General features: G+C 30.8%; 1 protein-coding gene and 1 pseudogene across 1 annotated transcript; both read left to right on the forward strand.

Moving 5' to 3' along the window:
* The first annotated feature begins 2,517 nt into the window (after positions 1-2,517).
* LOC114400827 (alpha-L-arabinofuranosidase 1-like) lies at positions 2,518-8,866 on the forward strand. Its single transcript, XM_028363471.1, has 17 exons — positions 2,518-2,716; positions 3,899-3,953; positions 4,062-4,264; positions 4,519-4,634; positions 4,746-4,896; positions 5,631-5,700; positions 6,052-6,197; positions 6,274-6,319; positions 6,395-6,447; positions 6,543-6,693; positions 6,901-7,019; positions 7,143-7,214; positions 7,317-7,417; positions 7,519-7,575; positions 7,731-7,929; positions 8,121-8,264; positions 8,382-8,866. The coding sequence occupies exons 1-17, from the start codon at positions 2,555-2,557 to the stop codon at positions 8,475-8,477; spliced, it is 1,941 nt and encodes a 646-aa protein (XP_028219272.1). The 5' UTR covers positions 2,518-2,554; the 3' UTR covers positions 8,478-8,866.
* Positions 8,867-10,678: 1,812 nt separating this feature from the next.
* LOC114398812 lies at positions 10,679-15,830 on the forward strand (annotated as a pseudogene).
* Positions 15,831-16,303: the final 473 nt, after the last annotated feature.

A 16,303-nucleotide genomic window follows, 5' to 3' on the forward strand; every position in this document is an offset into this window, starting at 1 on the left:
ATAATAAAATGTTAAACCACGGATTTGGATCCTTTTTCTCGCAATATTGTCTCGAGACTCTCTTTCTCTTCAGCAATATTGTGGACCAGTAGATGCATCCACTGAGAGTAAAAATTAAAAAGGGCATGCTCAAAACGAATGTTATCGGTTGGATGAATGTGATGAACAAATAAATTAAGATTAAAAATAAGAGTTACAAAAAATCAATTTTAGTACCACACTCACAGCACGAAGAAAATCTCAATCATGTACTTTCTCCTTCATTTTCACCTTTCTCGTGAAAGTATATATATGGGACCCTTTCCCATGCTTCTCTTAGCTTGAACAATTTCATAGTAAAAGAGTACCGCAAAAATTACAAACACTTTGTCCCTTGCAAGCAAATGCTCATGAGATATTAAGATCAGAAAATAAAGGCATACCCTTAGCACAAAACTGGTACATATAGTTCCTTTAAACGTGACATTTTGTTTGGTAAATGTCAATTCTCAAATACATAAGCCTGTATCTCAATTGGGCATCGTGATTAATTTGATTACTGAAAAAATATATGTATGGTGGGTTTTGGGTGTATAAAAGACAATCAATTATTCAATTATCAAACGTAGCCAATCTCTTTCTCCTAAATTGTGCTGCCTACAATGACCAGACCAACCCGCATGCGTCGAAGAGCTGAAATAGTGAAATTTATATGGGATATATATTAGACAATAAATTATTGTTGTTTTCCTCACTGTGGTTCAGACCTCGAAACCTAAACTTGTTGGTGCGTAGAAAATAGATACAGATAGAGAGTAAGAGTAGAATCTAAGTCTCAATTTCATTGATGCTTAATTGGCAACTTTGTAGCATTTAATAAGTTTAGTCACAAGCATTTATATATCAGAGCTGTGGTCCTGTATATGTTGGCCAGGGCACTTGTGACTTGTCAGTATCTCCAACTTTCTATTTTTCTGTATTGATGAGAAAACACAGTGTTCACCATATTAAGTACACGACAACCTTGATCATTATTTTTAATCCAATGGTTAATAACTTAAGATTCATTTTAGTATGAATTTTCAATCTCAAGTGTTTAGATGCATCTAATGGTCCACAAGAAAAGAAAAGAAAACTACTATTCAGGCCTTTTTTGTTGATTATAGGACTTTACCTTATACACGACTTTGAAATTGTATATATAGATATATTAAAAAAAGTAACATGTAACACGAGACTTGTAGTATTTACTTATACGGTTTTGAAATTATATAGAATAGAAGTCACTTCAAGTGACAAAAAATGAAAACTTACCTCAAAAAATAAAGAAAAGAACAGAGCTAGAGCAGCAGGGAATATGAAAAAGTGAGTATAAATTAAATAATTTTTTGTGACTATTTCGGCCTTAATAGACATTGAATAGACTCTAATTAACTATTTAGTGTTTGTTTTGCAGTTAATACCCATTTCAATGCATGTTCACTCTCATTCATGAATCTTATATCATGTAGTTCAACGAATATTTGATGTTTGTCAACGTTAAAACACACCCTTAATTACTAGAAAAGAAATAGACAGAGAATTTAAAACTTGAAACTTGGAATTTAAAAAAACAAACTTGAAACTTATAAGATCTATTTATTTATTTTGTAGGAATGCATTGGGTTTTATTTAAACATCATAGTAATTTACAATAGAGATGAGAATCGATTCAATTTGGTGAGGAGAGTCCTCAACCCAATACATTTCATCTAATGAAAAAGCTAGTGTTGCTATGTTATGTGATGCTGAATTGCAAACTCTTTTTGCTCGCATTAGAGAGAAAGATCCCATTGTCGGTGACAACTCATTTGTATCTTTATTAATTTTAATTTTATCAAGCCATCTCAATTATGAAGTGGGTACGCCACCAAAAAAATAATGAAGTGGGTAAGTGATGAGTATCAAATGAAGACATAAAGTATTCAATGTGTATTTTGAAATAATTAAGAACATCCGATAAAATTGGAAATAATTAATAACATTGCGAGGAAGATTTGTTTTAAGGATTTATCAAAAGCACTATTTATAATTTGAAGTTATTTTATTTTCCAAATTATATTTGAATGAATTATGAATATTCTCTTTATAGTTTTAAATATTTATTTATCTTTAATATTTTTTTCTCTTTTTCTGTCAAGAAGATTTTTGAGTCATACAAGATAGTATTGGACTGTGGCCAAATAATGGATAATTGTGTATGGTATCATTTGGGTCAACATGTAATTTTACATTCTGAATTTGTTTTTCTGGAAGGGGGCTGCTGGTAGTAATTTATGGAGTTACAGGAAGTGATAGTCTACTTTATATTCTTCGTGTGGGCCATGATCAGCTTAACAGGAACCTAAAACAAAACCAATTAAGAATTAAGAACATTATTAGAAGGGTGGACAGAGATAAAAAAATTATTTACATTTTATATATTTTCCTTTTAAGTAGTTAGGAGAATGCACATTTGTTAGAAATTTTCCTTCCCTATATATATGATTTGTTAGACAAGAATATCATATGTTTCGTCATTTAAATTTTGTTAATAATGGCGTATTGTTCTCTCAAGGTTTTGTTTGGTGTTGTGCTCTATGCCTTTGCGTTCCAACATTGCTACGCTGATGCAAACTCAACACTGATTGTAAATGCTGCTTCCAATAATGCAACTGCAAGGCAAATTCCTAACACTTTTCTTGGAGTATTCGTTGAGGTAAGTTTTCTCCTTCTCATTAGCTAATTATGCTTGCTTACTACTAAGAAAATGGGTGGTATTTTATTCTTCAATGCACTTTAAATGAACTTAAGCTATTTTCCAAACATATATAAATCATGATATTTCCGCTCCTCCCAAGATCTAGTTTGACCCCTTTAATGCTAAACAGGTTTTTAAATAGTTTAATAAATACTATATGATTTCAAGACATTGTATAATAAAGGTTACTCGTTGAACTTTATTGCAAGCATGCATGATCTTTTTGGTACTCGTATAACTTTATTCTTATTTTATCCTTTTCTCTCTTTGCCTTGTTCTTTGGTCTTCGTTTGTGACCTCTCTATTTCACTGGACACCCTCTCACGCTAATGCAATTTAGATTATTTTGAGACTTAGCTAAACGGAAACTATGTGCAATGGCGTTGAGCTTTGTGTGATTTTTTATACTCATGTTGTCAGCAAGATAATTGTAACCATTTCTATCGTTAATATAAGGCTTATTTGATGTTGGATATGGCATAATAAATGAGACTGATACAACTGCACTTAGATACAAATTTATGGAAATGCATCAGATTATTGGAGCTATATATGAGGTAGAGAAACCTTCTGCCTGCTCTCACAAGGGTCTCTACAAATCGAGAGAAACTTGTACAAATTTGTTTAATACAACATTTGCAGCTTTTTGGTTTTATATAAATATTTTCTGAAATATGTTTTATATATGACAAGACCAATAAGTGAATAAAAATTGAAAGAACATGTTCATATTCTCTATCTACTCGCACTTTTCTTGCTTTCTCTGTTTGAACAATTATACAGGTGCTTCCATTTTTTTTGAACAGCATACTGGTGCTTCCACGATATCATTGCTATAATATAAACTTGTATAATATGATGGTGTACTGCTATTTTTAATATTGCTGTAAAGGATTGGACATAGAGAAGAAAGGAAAAAGAGAGAAAAGGGAAAAACCAAAAGGAAAGGGGAAGATGAACAATAAACATCACAGAGTGTGCCAACTATTCACTTCTGTTAATTTAACACAAGGACTAAATTTGAGTTGCAAATTACAGTTTGGAGGACTTGTTTTTAATTTCATTAATTCTGAGGACTAAAAGGATGGTGTGTGACAAATTTGAGGACTAAATTGTCTATTTACTCAATTTATTTTCCAGGAGATTAATCATGCTGGCGCAGGGGGACTGTGGGCTGAACTTGTTATCAATAGAGGTTATTTCCATGTCCTAAACCTTTCTCTATCTTACAGATTCAGTTAGATACTTAGATTTCAATATTTTGAAGTGATTTGTTTTTCAACTATTGTGAATTTATTTTTAGGCTTTGAAGCTGGAGGCCCAAACAATGCCTTAAATGTTTATAATTGGTCTATTATTGGAGATGAATCATCCATTTCGGTATCAATTAGCCGTACCTCTTGCTTTGAGCGCAATAAAGCTGCATTGCAAATGGAGGTGTATTGTGGTGCTCACAAACCTTGCCCATATGGTGTTGGTATCTCTAACCCTGGTTATTGGGGCATGGTAAGGAAATTAATATATCTTGAAATTCACACACACACATGGATTTTTTCTTTCTTCATATTTTTTCTTGTATTATTGTTGTGTATGTTTTAAAAAAAATTGTGGTACATGTGTATGTTTATATATAACAAAAAATGAAAAAAAAAAAAGACTCATATAATGTCACTTTTATTTTTCACAAGAAGTCGTAAATATATTATTAGTTTATTGTATGAAGTAACTTTAATCTTTCTAAAAAAAAAATTCATGTTCAGAATATTGAGCAAGGGAAGAGGTATAAGGTGGTCTATCATGTTAAATCAGAAAGAAAGTTTGATTTTCAACTGTCATTCACGGGTGTTGATGTTATAAAAGTGGCATCTAGTAGAAGGTAAGTTCCTTTTTATTTAGAAGACATTGTAGAGCTTGTATAGCCTATACCTAATAACCCATAAAATTATTTGTTGTATCGATTAAAACAACTAATAATGGTTCTTGGCAGACATGTTTATGGAGATGGAAAATGGAAAAGGGTGGAGACAATAGTGGAAGCAAAAACTACTAATCACTATTCAAGTCTTCAAATAACCACAACAAGAGAAGGGAGTTACTTGTTAGACCAAGTGTCAGTTATGCCATTGGACACTTACATGGTTAGTAGAATAACAACACCTTATAAATCAACAAATGTAGCTATTGAATTTATCGAAACTCTTTGGATCAACAATGATAGAGTAACTCCATTATCATCTCACAAATAACTAAATTTGTATTTTAACGAAGAAAAATGAGAATATACTCAATAATAAAATAATTGACATGGATCTCATAAGCAGCCGCATTGCGCATACAAAACAAAATTCTTTTGCACTTGCTAATGACTTAAATGGAAGGATTGGAACTACAAATTCACCTAGTTCCAACGTGGAGGCTGATTCTCAGTTGCAGCCCAATTTGGCATTACAGCTCTGATGATATATTATTTTTTGGATTGAATCCTCTCACATTGCTTACTAACATGTGATAATGTCATGTTATAGGAAAGAAAAGACACAATTTAAATGGACCTTTCTTTTTTATTTCAGAAGCATTTAGAAGCAGAGCTTTTTCTTCTGATTTTGTTTTGTTTTGTTTTTTGACTTCATAATAAAGGTTGGCCATACTAATAAGTATACAGTTGAATTGGTATCGGCCTAGTCTTTAAGACATACATGCGATTGAGAGTATGAATGTTCTATATTTTTCCTCATTTACTATATTGTTTTGGCAAAAAAAAAAAAATAGTAAGTCTACATTTGGTACCCCAATGACCCATATGTGTCTAGCAATGCATTCTATTTTGGTATGTTCTTTTCCTTTACCTCACTTCATTCTTCTTTTGAAACAGGGTCATGGCTTCCGAAATGACCTTTTTCAAATGGTGGCAGATTTGAAACCAAAATTTCTCAGATTTCCAGGTATGTCAAAATTCTAAGTTTTCAAAGTGAGGTTTGCTGATTGCTATTCAACATTATTGAATTATTTGACAGTACTTATCAGTTATTGAATTGGATTTTTTTGTATAACATTGAATTGGAATTTTTTCTTCTGTGTAACTGATCTGGTTTTTAGTTGTCCACCGGTTCACATGTGATAGTAAGGTTCTATGTATGTTGACTTTTAATCTTGTGTGTAAGGGTTAATTTTTCTTGGAAGGTTAAATTTCATCTTAACCTTTGTAATGGAATAATATTTCTTCTTTCTGAACTTTGATGTAAAAAAAAAAATCCTCTTAGATCTAACTCTATTTATCAAAATCATTGCATTAGGTGGTTGTTATGTTGAAGGAAATTATCTGAGAAACCGATTTCAATGGAAAGATACTATTGGACCATGGGAGGAGAGACCTGGGCACCTTGGTGATGTTTGGAACTATTGGAGTGATGATGGAATTGGTTTTTTTGAGTATCTCCTGGTGAGTATTCTTTTACAACTATAATTAAATTTGTCCTGCTGAATAAATATAATATGATTTAATATTTCTTGAGCAGCTAGCAGAGGACCTTGGGGCATTGCCGATATGGGTGTTTAACGCTGGTATATTCTTCTTCCCTAAGTTGAAATTTATTTGAATTTGTCTCTGTTATCTAATTAATTGAATGTCTTATTTAGGTTTCGGCCTTAATGATGAAATTGATACATCATCCATAGAATCCTATGTGCAAGTACCAATTTCTTCCCTTGCTTTTGTCTTCTCAGTCTTTCTTTATGAATTTATATCTTTATATTTACTATTATTCTAAAATCTTGGCATTAAAAGGACGCCCTCGATGGCATTGAATTTGCAAGAGGCTCTCCTACATCACAATGGGGTTCTGTTAGAGCTGCAATGGGACATCCTACCCCATTTGACTTGAGATATGTTGCTGTTGGAAATGAAAATTGTTGGCAAACTTATTTTAATTATCAAGGTATGCATTTTCATTGTTTCTTATTATTCTTTGAGCACACATAAGTAAACCATTAATTAAACTTCCTTTTTTGTGAATAAAAAAGGTTAATGAAACTTCTTATTAAGTGTAAAAACTTGTTTTATACGACTCAACACCTTCGTCATTTGTACGAATCAAAAGATTGATGTTATTCAATTATTAACATTTTTTTTTGTTTCATTTTAGGAAACTACCTTAAGTTCTATGAGGCTATAAAAGCTGCCTACCCAGATATTCAAATTATCTCAAATTGTGATGCTTCCAGAAAACCATTAAATCACCCGGCTGATTTGTTCGATTTTCATGTAATGATAATGTTCTCACATTAATTACTTGAACTTTCATTTTGTTGATTTAACTTTAACAAGTGTGTTTTATTTTTTCATTTGTCAACTTATTATCCTTTTTAATGTTTTATCTTTTATTAGACATATCCAAGCTCCAATGACATGTTTTCTCTGTTTACTAAGTTCGACAACACATCACGATCTGGTCCAAAGGTTTGATCATTTGGGTTCTAACAAACACTCTTCTAATTCATTATTCATCAATTGTTTATTTATGCATAATCTAATATATGAATGCTCAATCTGATTCTATAGGCTTTTGTTAGTGAATACGCTGTGAAAAGTGATGCTGCAAACGGAAATCTCTTGGCTGCTGTGGCTGAAGCCGCATTTCTTATTGGACTAGAAAAGAACAGGTTTGCCATAAAAAAATTTAATGTACTTTGTTTCAGTTTTATGAAGTTATTTTTGCCTTTAACCGTATAAAGTTTTTCATTTATATTCTTCTCTGATGCAGTGATATTGTGGAGATGGTTTCTTATGCACCACTTTTCTTAAATATAAATGACAAGAGGTAATTTTCTTATAGTTTTGCTGTGAAAACTTCTACCCTTTATCATATTCTTGTAACATAGAATAAGCACTTTGAAAATTTAGTGTGATAAATTATTTTTAGATTTCAACATGATGCCCATAATAACACGAGGTTGTGTAAATGTGTCATTACAGATGGATTCCCGATGCAATTGTGTTCGACTCTTATCAGGTTTATGGAACTCCTAGCTATTGGGTGCAGAAACTTTTTATTGAATCCAGTGGAGCAACATTTATTGACTCGACACTCAGTACAACTTCATCTAATAAACTTGCTGCATCTGTAATTATTTGGCAAGATTCTTCAGATAAGAAAAATTACCTAAGAATAAAGGTAAGAGGTGCCCTTTTCACCAAAATTGAAATTCTGACTATTGCTATATACAATGTTCTGGAACATGAAAGAAATATGAACATATCTATAGATTAGCTCTGGTTTGTTTTCTAATCTTTAATCAGCATTTCTATTTGGAGTAGAACCTTTTCACTAGCACTATATTCACTAGGAGTTGTTGATTTCCACAGGCAGTAAACTTTGGAGCAGCCGCTGAGAGTCTTGACATTGATTTAAGTGGGTTGGACTCAAATGTGCAACAATATGGTTCTACAATAACAGTGCTTACATCAACCAACGTAATGGATGAAAATTCATTCTTGGAGCCGAAGAAGGTACAATTTGGTTTATTTGTGCATGTGCTTTATACGTTGCATACAGTTGTGGCCCAGCTTGTAAACTAATTAACTAATGTCATTTATCATTATGTTCTTTTCATTATAAAAATACAGGTGGTGCCACAAACAAGTCCATTGGAGATTGATGACAAACACCTGATTGTTCTTCTCCCTTCCTATTCAGTGATATCATTGGATTTTTTAATATGATTAGAATCTAGTTTTACAGCATAGGAATAATGTCTCTAAAATAAAAATGAAGACAAATATTAAGGAGATTGATTGTGCCTTTTTTATATCATCAAGAAATGTAATATATTGTGGGTGGATAAAAATCTAGCAAATGTAGCACTTCTCTTTCTAGCGCCCAAATTGTGCTGCCTACAATGACAAGACCAACTCACCTGCATAGAGTATAGCTGAACTGGTGAAGGTTCAGTAGAAAATAGATACAGATAGCTAGTGAGAGTAGAACCTTAGTGTCAATGTCATTGATGCTTAATTGGCAACGATGTACCATTTATGACAATCATAATGAAATCAATGTCATGAGATATTGTTTTAATCACAAGGATTTATAAAACCTATGGTACTGTATATTGGCTAGAGAACTTGTCAGTATCGATCTGCAACTTTTTATCTTTCTGTATTGATAAGAAAAGCACTTCGCTCACCATATTTAAACATGATGATCCTAATCATAAATAATCATAGAATGACAGTGATGCAAACGTGTGGTAGTGATTTATTTTTTGTTGATATACTTGTTCACCCAAAAAAGTCAACAATTGTTTAGCTTGAGGGTAAGTTATTTGAAGAAAGTTAATCCGTAAGACTTTAACTCGGGCAACACATAGGCAAATAATTATTCTAATTACAGCAATGCTAAACATTACGAAGTATACTGGTACAAAGATTCGATGAATGATGTGATAAAAATTGATTGGTTAAATCATAAGATAAAAAATTTTAAAATTTAAAAGTTTCCTGAAATCGTGGTAATTATATTATACTTTTATGGTTTTGTACTTGCACGAATTCCTACCAAATAGTGTTTTCCTTCTAATTATACAAGTAGGTAGTTATTTGAGAGATAATACATAGTAGAAATAAGATTAATGAATACTGGTGGTATTAGTTATAGGATCTTATTTTGAATAAGTAAATTGAAAGATAAATATTTCTGACTTTTTAAATTATTAGGTAATCACTAATTTTTAATCTCCACTATTTCTATATAATTATAATATATTATTCTATCATTCTTAAAATAAAATAAAAATATATTATTCGTCAGCATTAAGAAAAAAAATACACAATAGTATCAAGCCCGACATTTTAAAAAAAAATATGATTAGGCTCTTGCTATTTACACCTCCATTTTCCTAAGTACACCCCATACCCTTTTCTATCTCTCTTTTACGCTTTATATTCTTTTTCTTAAAGAAATACACCTTTTTTTGCTTTCTATAAATGTATTCCTAAATTGCATATATCTGTTCTAGAAATATATTTTTGAAACTGATTCATAGTTTCAAAGATACACTTCTGAAATATGTATATATTTTTCAATAAAATATCACTTAAAAATTAAGATGGTTGACGAAAAATTAAAAAAAATGATAAACGTTTATTTTATACCTATGTTCTTTAGTCTTATTTGCATCTTATCATTAATGTTCTTTAAATCCTATATAAAATCTTATTTTCATCTTCTTTATTATTCGTTAAACCCTAATCTTAAACTATTTTCACCATATATTCATTATATAATATTGTATTTTTATCATTATTATACAATATTTTGCGTTTTCCTTCATGTGACAATGTGTTTCAAGGTATGTTTATCACTAACCTCATGTGACATTAAATCATTGACATAGACTTAGATTAGAAAATGAATGAATACACTTAAAGAAAGAAATCATCATAAAAAACTTTGCTTTGTAATTAAGGTGCATAATATATGAAGTTAGTAATAAAGGTACCTTAAAATATAATGTCACATGAAGAAAAACACAAAATATTATATGATGAATATAGTTTAAAATTAAGGTTTAAAGAATAATTAAGATAAAATGAAAATTAGATTTTAGATAAGATTTAAAAAATATTAATGATAAGATGAAAATAAAATTAACTAAAATGAGTTATCATCTTTTTTTAAAAATTTTCAGTCAACCATTTTAATTCTGAAGTGATATTTTATTGAAAATTATATATCTATTTTAAAAGTATATCTCGGAAATTATAAATCATAGTTTCGGATATATATTTTTAAAAAAAATATATGTAATTCTAGAAATATATTTCTAGAAAGCAAAGAATTACACTAAAGTACTATTACACATTATACTCCATATAGGAGATAATATTTAACATTATTTTCATGATATTGTTGTGGTGATACAATGTATTCCATTCATATATTAATTTGTTCAGGTTTTGAAGCTGGGGGCACACAAGTTCCATCAAATATTGCACCTTGGACTATAGTAGGACAAGAGTCAGCTATTTTACTACAAACTCAACTTAGTTCTTGCTTTGAACGCAACAAGGTTGCATTAAAAATGGATGTGCGGTGTGACAATTGCCCTTTTGATGGCGTTGGTGTCTCTCACCCGGGTTTTTGGGGTATGGTGAGAATAATAAATAATGTGTCTCATATGAACTCCTATTTCTATGTTCCTTTTCCTTCTTTTTATATGATAGCTAGTTACTTAAAATTAACTCTGCATTTGTTTCCAAGAAGTAAACATTATTTTTTTATGAAGTTACTTTTTCTTTTCTGCCTGAATTGAAAAAGATTTGCATCTTTTAACCATGAAATCTTGTTTCCGAGCATTGTGCAAGGGAAGAAATACAAAGTTGTATTCTTTGTTAGATCAGAAGGACCACTTGATACGACAGAATCATTAAGAAAAAGTGAAGGTGGAGGGATATTAGCTTCTAGCAATATCAAGTGAGCACTTTGCTTCAAAATTCTAAAGGGACTCTATGCTCAAAATGTAAAAAAAAAAAAAAATATATATATATATATATATATATATATATATATATATTAATCTAAACATGCAAATCAATTTAAATGGCATATTTAAATCAAACAGCGGAAATTAAAATAATACGAGCGTACCTCCCACCATTGCAAATTGAACGCGAAGCGGCACACACACAAACCTAAAAGACACAGTTTTGTTCTTCCAGACCCGTACTCACTCTAAATAGATAGTGCATTTTATCTGAATAGAGAAGTGTGTTTGGTGATACAAAACTGAGAGCACCCATCCTATTTACAGAGTCTGTCCATCACAGAGCTTAACTTGTTATCAGAACATGGGATAAATGATGGGTACCTGATTTGTTACTGAAGGTGGTTGCAAATATATTGTAAAGATATGGGTTGAATGTGAATGAAAAATAGACCAAATTCAGAAATAACTAAATGTTCCAAAATAATAAAATAAAAGACGTGGAACGTGGGCGCTTCCAACATAAAAGACCTATAAAAAGTATGTTTTCTGGACATTATATTAATACATCCATCTGTAGTACTTCTGAATCAGAAATTTCAAACTGGAAAAGGATGGAAACTACATTGGTAGCAGATGCATCTAGTTCCAATTCTTCTTTGTATTTAACAACAACCAAAAAGGGGTGATATGGCTGGACCAAGTGTCTGCAATGCCTGGGGACACATATCAGGTCTGTTCCTTCATGGCTTTATTGTTACAAGATGAAACTTTTCAAACTTTGGAGCTATTTAGATAAACTTTTCCGCAAGCACTTCTAAAAATAGAAAATAAGAAGGAAAAATAAAATAAACTTTTTCATAATCACTTCTAAAAATAGAAAAATAAGAAGGAAAGATAAAATAAACTTCTTCTTGAGCTAAAATTAACTTTTGCTTAAACTAATTTGTAGAAACCTATTAGATTCTCTAAAAGATAATTTTTAATTTATTTATAAACTAATTTTATCTTATAGCAAAATTCTTTTCATTTGTTTTCTTCTTATACTTATTCTCCTCAAATTACTTATAAAAAAGTTTATTCAAACAGACTCTTCATCAATATCAAATTCTCATTGTTGGCAATGCTCAATTTTATTGTAGTTAATTTTTTTTATTAGTAAATCTTTAAACTTGTCTTACCACATGGACATGATTTCCGAAGGGACTTGGTTAACATGCTAATAAATTTGAAACCAATCATTTTCAGATTTTTAGGTATGCATAAACTGAACCAAAGATATTTCATGTCGAAAAACCATAGATTATTAGAACCTGTCTGTCAAATTTGTATGAAAAAGAGCTCACATTATTTTTTATCTGTTCACAAATTTAGGGTAGATTTTATTTTGGATGTATCATTATCCTATCTTTTTATATTTTGGGATATTAAGTACATGTTATTCGTAAGGATTCTCAAAGACATCATATCATTTTGTTTTACATGATCTATCTCTTTTCCAATTTCTTCCTCTAATTTGTCTTCAAGTCATGAAACATTCAAATAACTTCAAAATTTAACGCAAATTTTTATCTTGCAAGAGGTGGCTGTTTTATTGAAGGACAAACATTAAGAAATGCATTTCGGTGGAAAGATAGAGTTGGACCCTGGGAACAGAGACCTGGGCACTTTGGTGATGTTTGGAGCTATTGGACAGATGAAGGATTTGGTTATTTTGAGGGTCTTCAAGTAAGTCCATTTATTATGATAACAATCACATTTTGTTGTTATTGTGAAATTCAATCATGACAAGCCATTTTTTTTTTGTGTGTGTAGCTAGCAGAGGACATTGGTGCAAGGCCATTGTGGGTATTTAACAACGGTACTTTCACATTTGTTGCTATATGCCATGTTTGATTTTAAACTTTTAATACAGTGTAAGGACCATTGTTGAATCTGTCCTTTTGTGTATGTTTAATTCAATAATACATACTGATCAAGTTGATACAAACATCATCACACCTTTTGTGCAAGTATATTTTACTATTCTTGTTTCTTCCCTACACCATATTACTTTTTCTTTTATGAAACAATGGAATAAAATATTTTCCTCACAATGCCATAATTGTTTACCTTAGGAAGCCCTTGATGGTATTGAGTTTGCCAGAGATGAGGCTACTTCTAGATGGGGTTCCCTTAGAGCATCTATGGGGCACCCAAAGCCTTTTGACCTAAAAAATGTTGCTATTGGAAATGAAGATTGTGGAAAGACAAACTACCAAGGCATGCTCTCTCGTTTTCTTTTATCCTTTTTTAAGTATTTACACTGAGTGACTTTTTTGAAGAGTTAGATATTAATCTCTCAAATAATAAAATCTATTTAAGAGTTTCAACAAATATATATCATATGCTTAAAGTTAAAGGACATAATTATCTTTAAATCATAACACATCTGAGTTGCTTTAGAATTTAGAATTTTTGCATCGAAATGCAAGAATTTTCTATTAAACGTGATTTGGACATAATTCCAAACTCACTCTTAGTGTATGACCACACTATGTGACTTTTAGTTTCATATAAACAATAATCCTTTTAGTTTATTCTCTTTATTTTATTTTCAAAATTTAAGTTGCTGAGAAATAAATGTCAAAGGGTTTGTCTAATCTATTTTTAAAACATTTAGGAACTACCTAGCTTTCTACAAGACAATACGACATGCGAATCCGGATATCCAAATTATTTCCAAACCATTAGATCACCCAGCCGATATGTATGATTACCACGCAATATCCTATCTCTTACAATTAACATTCGTTATCTCTCACTTTCATTTACTTAGAAGAATAATGTGTATATCTTAGTTTTCTCTTTGTTTTATCCTTTCTCATATACTCTAACTTTCTTTCCAGACTTATCCTCATGAAGCTATAAAAATGTTTAATAACGCTCATGTGTTTGATAAGACACCACGAAATGACCCAAAGGTTTTGCAATCCACATCTAACTTTCTTAATTATTTTTCTCTCAGCGTGTATTTATATTATGTATAGATTTGATATACTTGAATTATTGCCTTGAGTGATTTGAATACCATACAGCTTTTGTGAGTGAGTATGCTCCAATTGGAGACATACAAGCTAAGCATGGAACCCTTTTGGGAGCTGTGTCCGAAGCTGGATTCCTTATTGGATTAGAAAGAAACAGGTTCATTGTAGCTTAATTTATATTAATTGTTGTAACCGTTGCTCAAGTGCTTCAAATTGAAAATGAATCATCCACAATTGAGATGAAGGAAGGATGTTGGAAAAAATCAAGATATCATAATCACTTTTTTCATGAGGCTCATGCTTGTTTTTTATGTTCTTAAAGATGGCCCAAGGAAGAGCTTAAATGAGAGTCAATTACTTTGTTCTTTGAAATATAATCATACTAGTTTTATGCTCATCATTCTAATTTTTCATTTAGGATGCAGTGATCATGTGATAATGGCTAGCTATACGCCACTTTTTGTAAATGCAAATGACAGGATGTATGCACTTTTACCATAAAATTTCTATCATCTCTCCCTCTTTTCCCATAAATCTATAGAATAAGAATGCTACATCTGTAAATGGTACTCAAATTTCCAATTCAAATGCCAAGATAGGTGGATTTATAAATTAAGACAATTGCTCATGATGACCACATTGAGATGTATCATTTTTTCTCTCTTCATAGGTGGAACCGGGATGCAATTGTTTTTAATTCCAATCATGTATATGGAACTCCTAGTTATTGGGTGCAGTTTATGTTTAGAGAGTCAAATGGAGCAACATTTCTAAAATCACAACTTCAAACGCCTGACTCTGATTCAGTTCCTGCATCTGCAATTCTTTGGATAAATCCCCAAGATAAAAAAACTTACTTAAAAATAAAGGTAATACACATACTCTTTGCTGTAGTTATTTATTTGTTTTCTTACACACGCACAAATTGCAGGTGCTAGATACCCAACTATGATTGGTTTCCGAGGAAGCAGAATACGATATTAGACAAACTTTACCTTCAATGTCATGGGATTAGATTCTTAGAATATTACTTACAAAAGGCTTTATTTAATCACTACTTATTTGAGAGCTAGTCTTACAACTATGATTAGAAAAAAAATACCAATCAAAGAAAGAAAGAAAAAAAGAATTATAGGAGCAAATTACTACACTTTTCTATATTTTGGTCTTGATAGACTTGCTATTTATTACAATTGCTTTTACTAGAAATGCCATCACCTTAAAGCAATTGACTTGTCTAGGTTGCAAACGTGGGGAACAACCAAATAAATTTTAAGATTTCCCTAAATGGATTTGAGAGCTCAAATGCAACTAAGGCAACAAAGACAATGCTCACATCTGAAAATGCATTAGATGAGAATAGCTTCGCAAATCCCAAAGAGGTTCATATAACTTTTTTTATTCTCTTTCTTTTTTTATTAAAAGTTAACCATTAATATAATAATTAGGCTAGTATGCGGATCTAACATCTAATTTTATGTTTGTTTTGTACACAGATAGTACCAAAGCGAAATCCACTTCAGAGTGCTAGACATACTTCCTCCAGTTTCATTGACACTATTTGATTTATTAAAAAATCAATGATTAAAGATCATAATTTTAGTTTACACATCCAATTATAGCATGCTCTTAAAGCAACATCTATTGCTAAGGTTATATATGACAAGTTGAGAGTTGTTCCTGGGTGATGCAACTTCTATAAGGATTTTCATTAGAAATTGTCGTCTCTTTTCATTTCGTGGGATGACGGTTCCTATAAGAATCTGAAAAGAATCAAAGACTTATTTATGGATAAAGTGAAAAGTATCTAAAATTAGAATAACTTTGCATAAAAAAGTTAAAAATCAATTGATTTTAACAGTAATTTTATAATTATGAATAAATATAAATTAGCTTATACATTATTCTTTAAATCTTTTTAAAAATAATCACTAGATCATTTTTCATCAAATTCACCTTTTTTTAAAAAAATTGTAACAACGGGTCCATAATAAAAACATTAGTAAGAGAACTTTAAAAATTTAAAAACTAATCAAAA

This window comes from Glycine soja, chromosome 19 (assembly GCF_004193775.1).
Source record: "Glycine soja cultivar W05 chromosome 19, ASM419377v2, whole genome shotgun sequence".
In the NCBI taxonomy this organism is placed as follows: Eukaryota; Viridiplantae; Streptophyta; class Magnoliopsida; order Fabales; family Fabaceae; genus Glycine; species Glycine soja.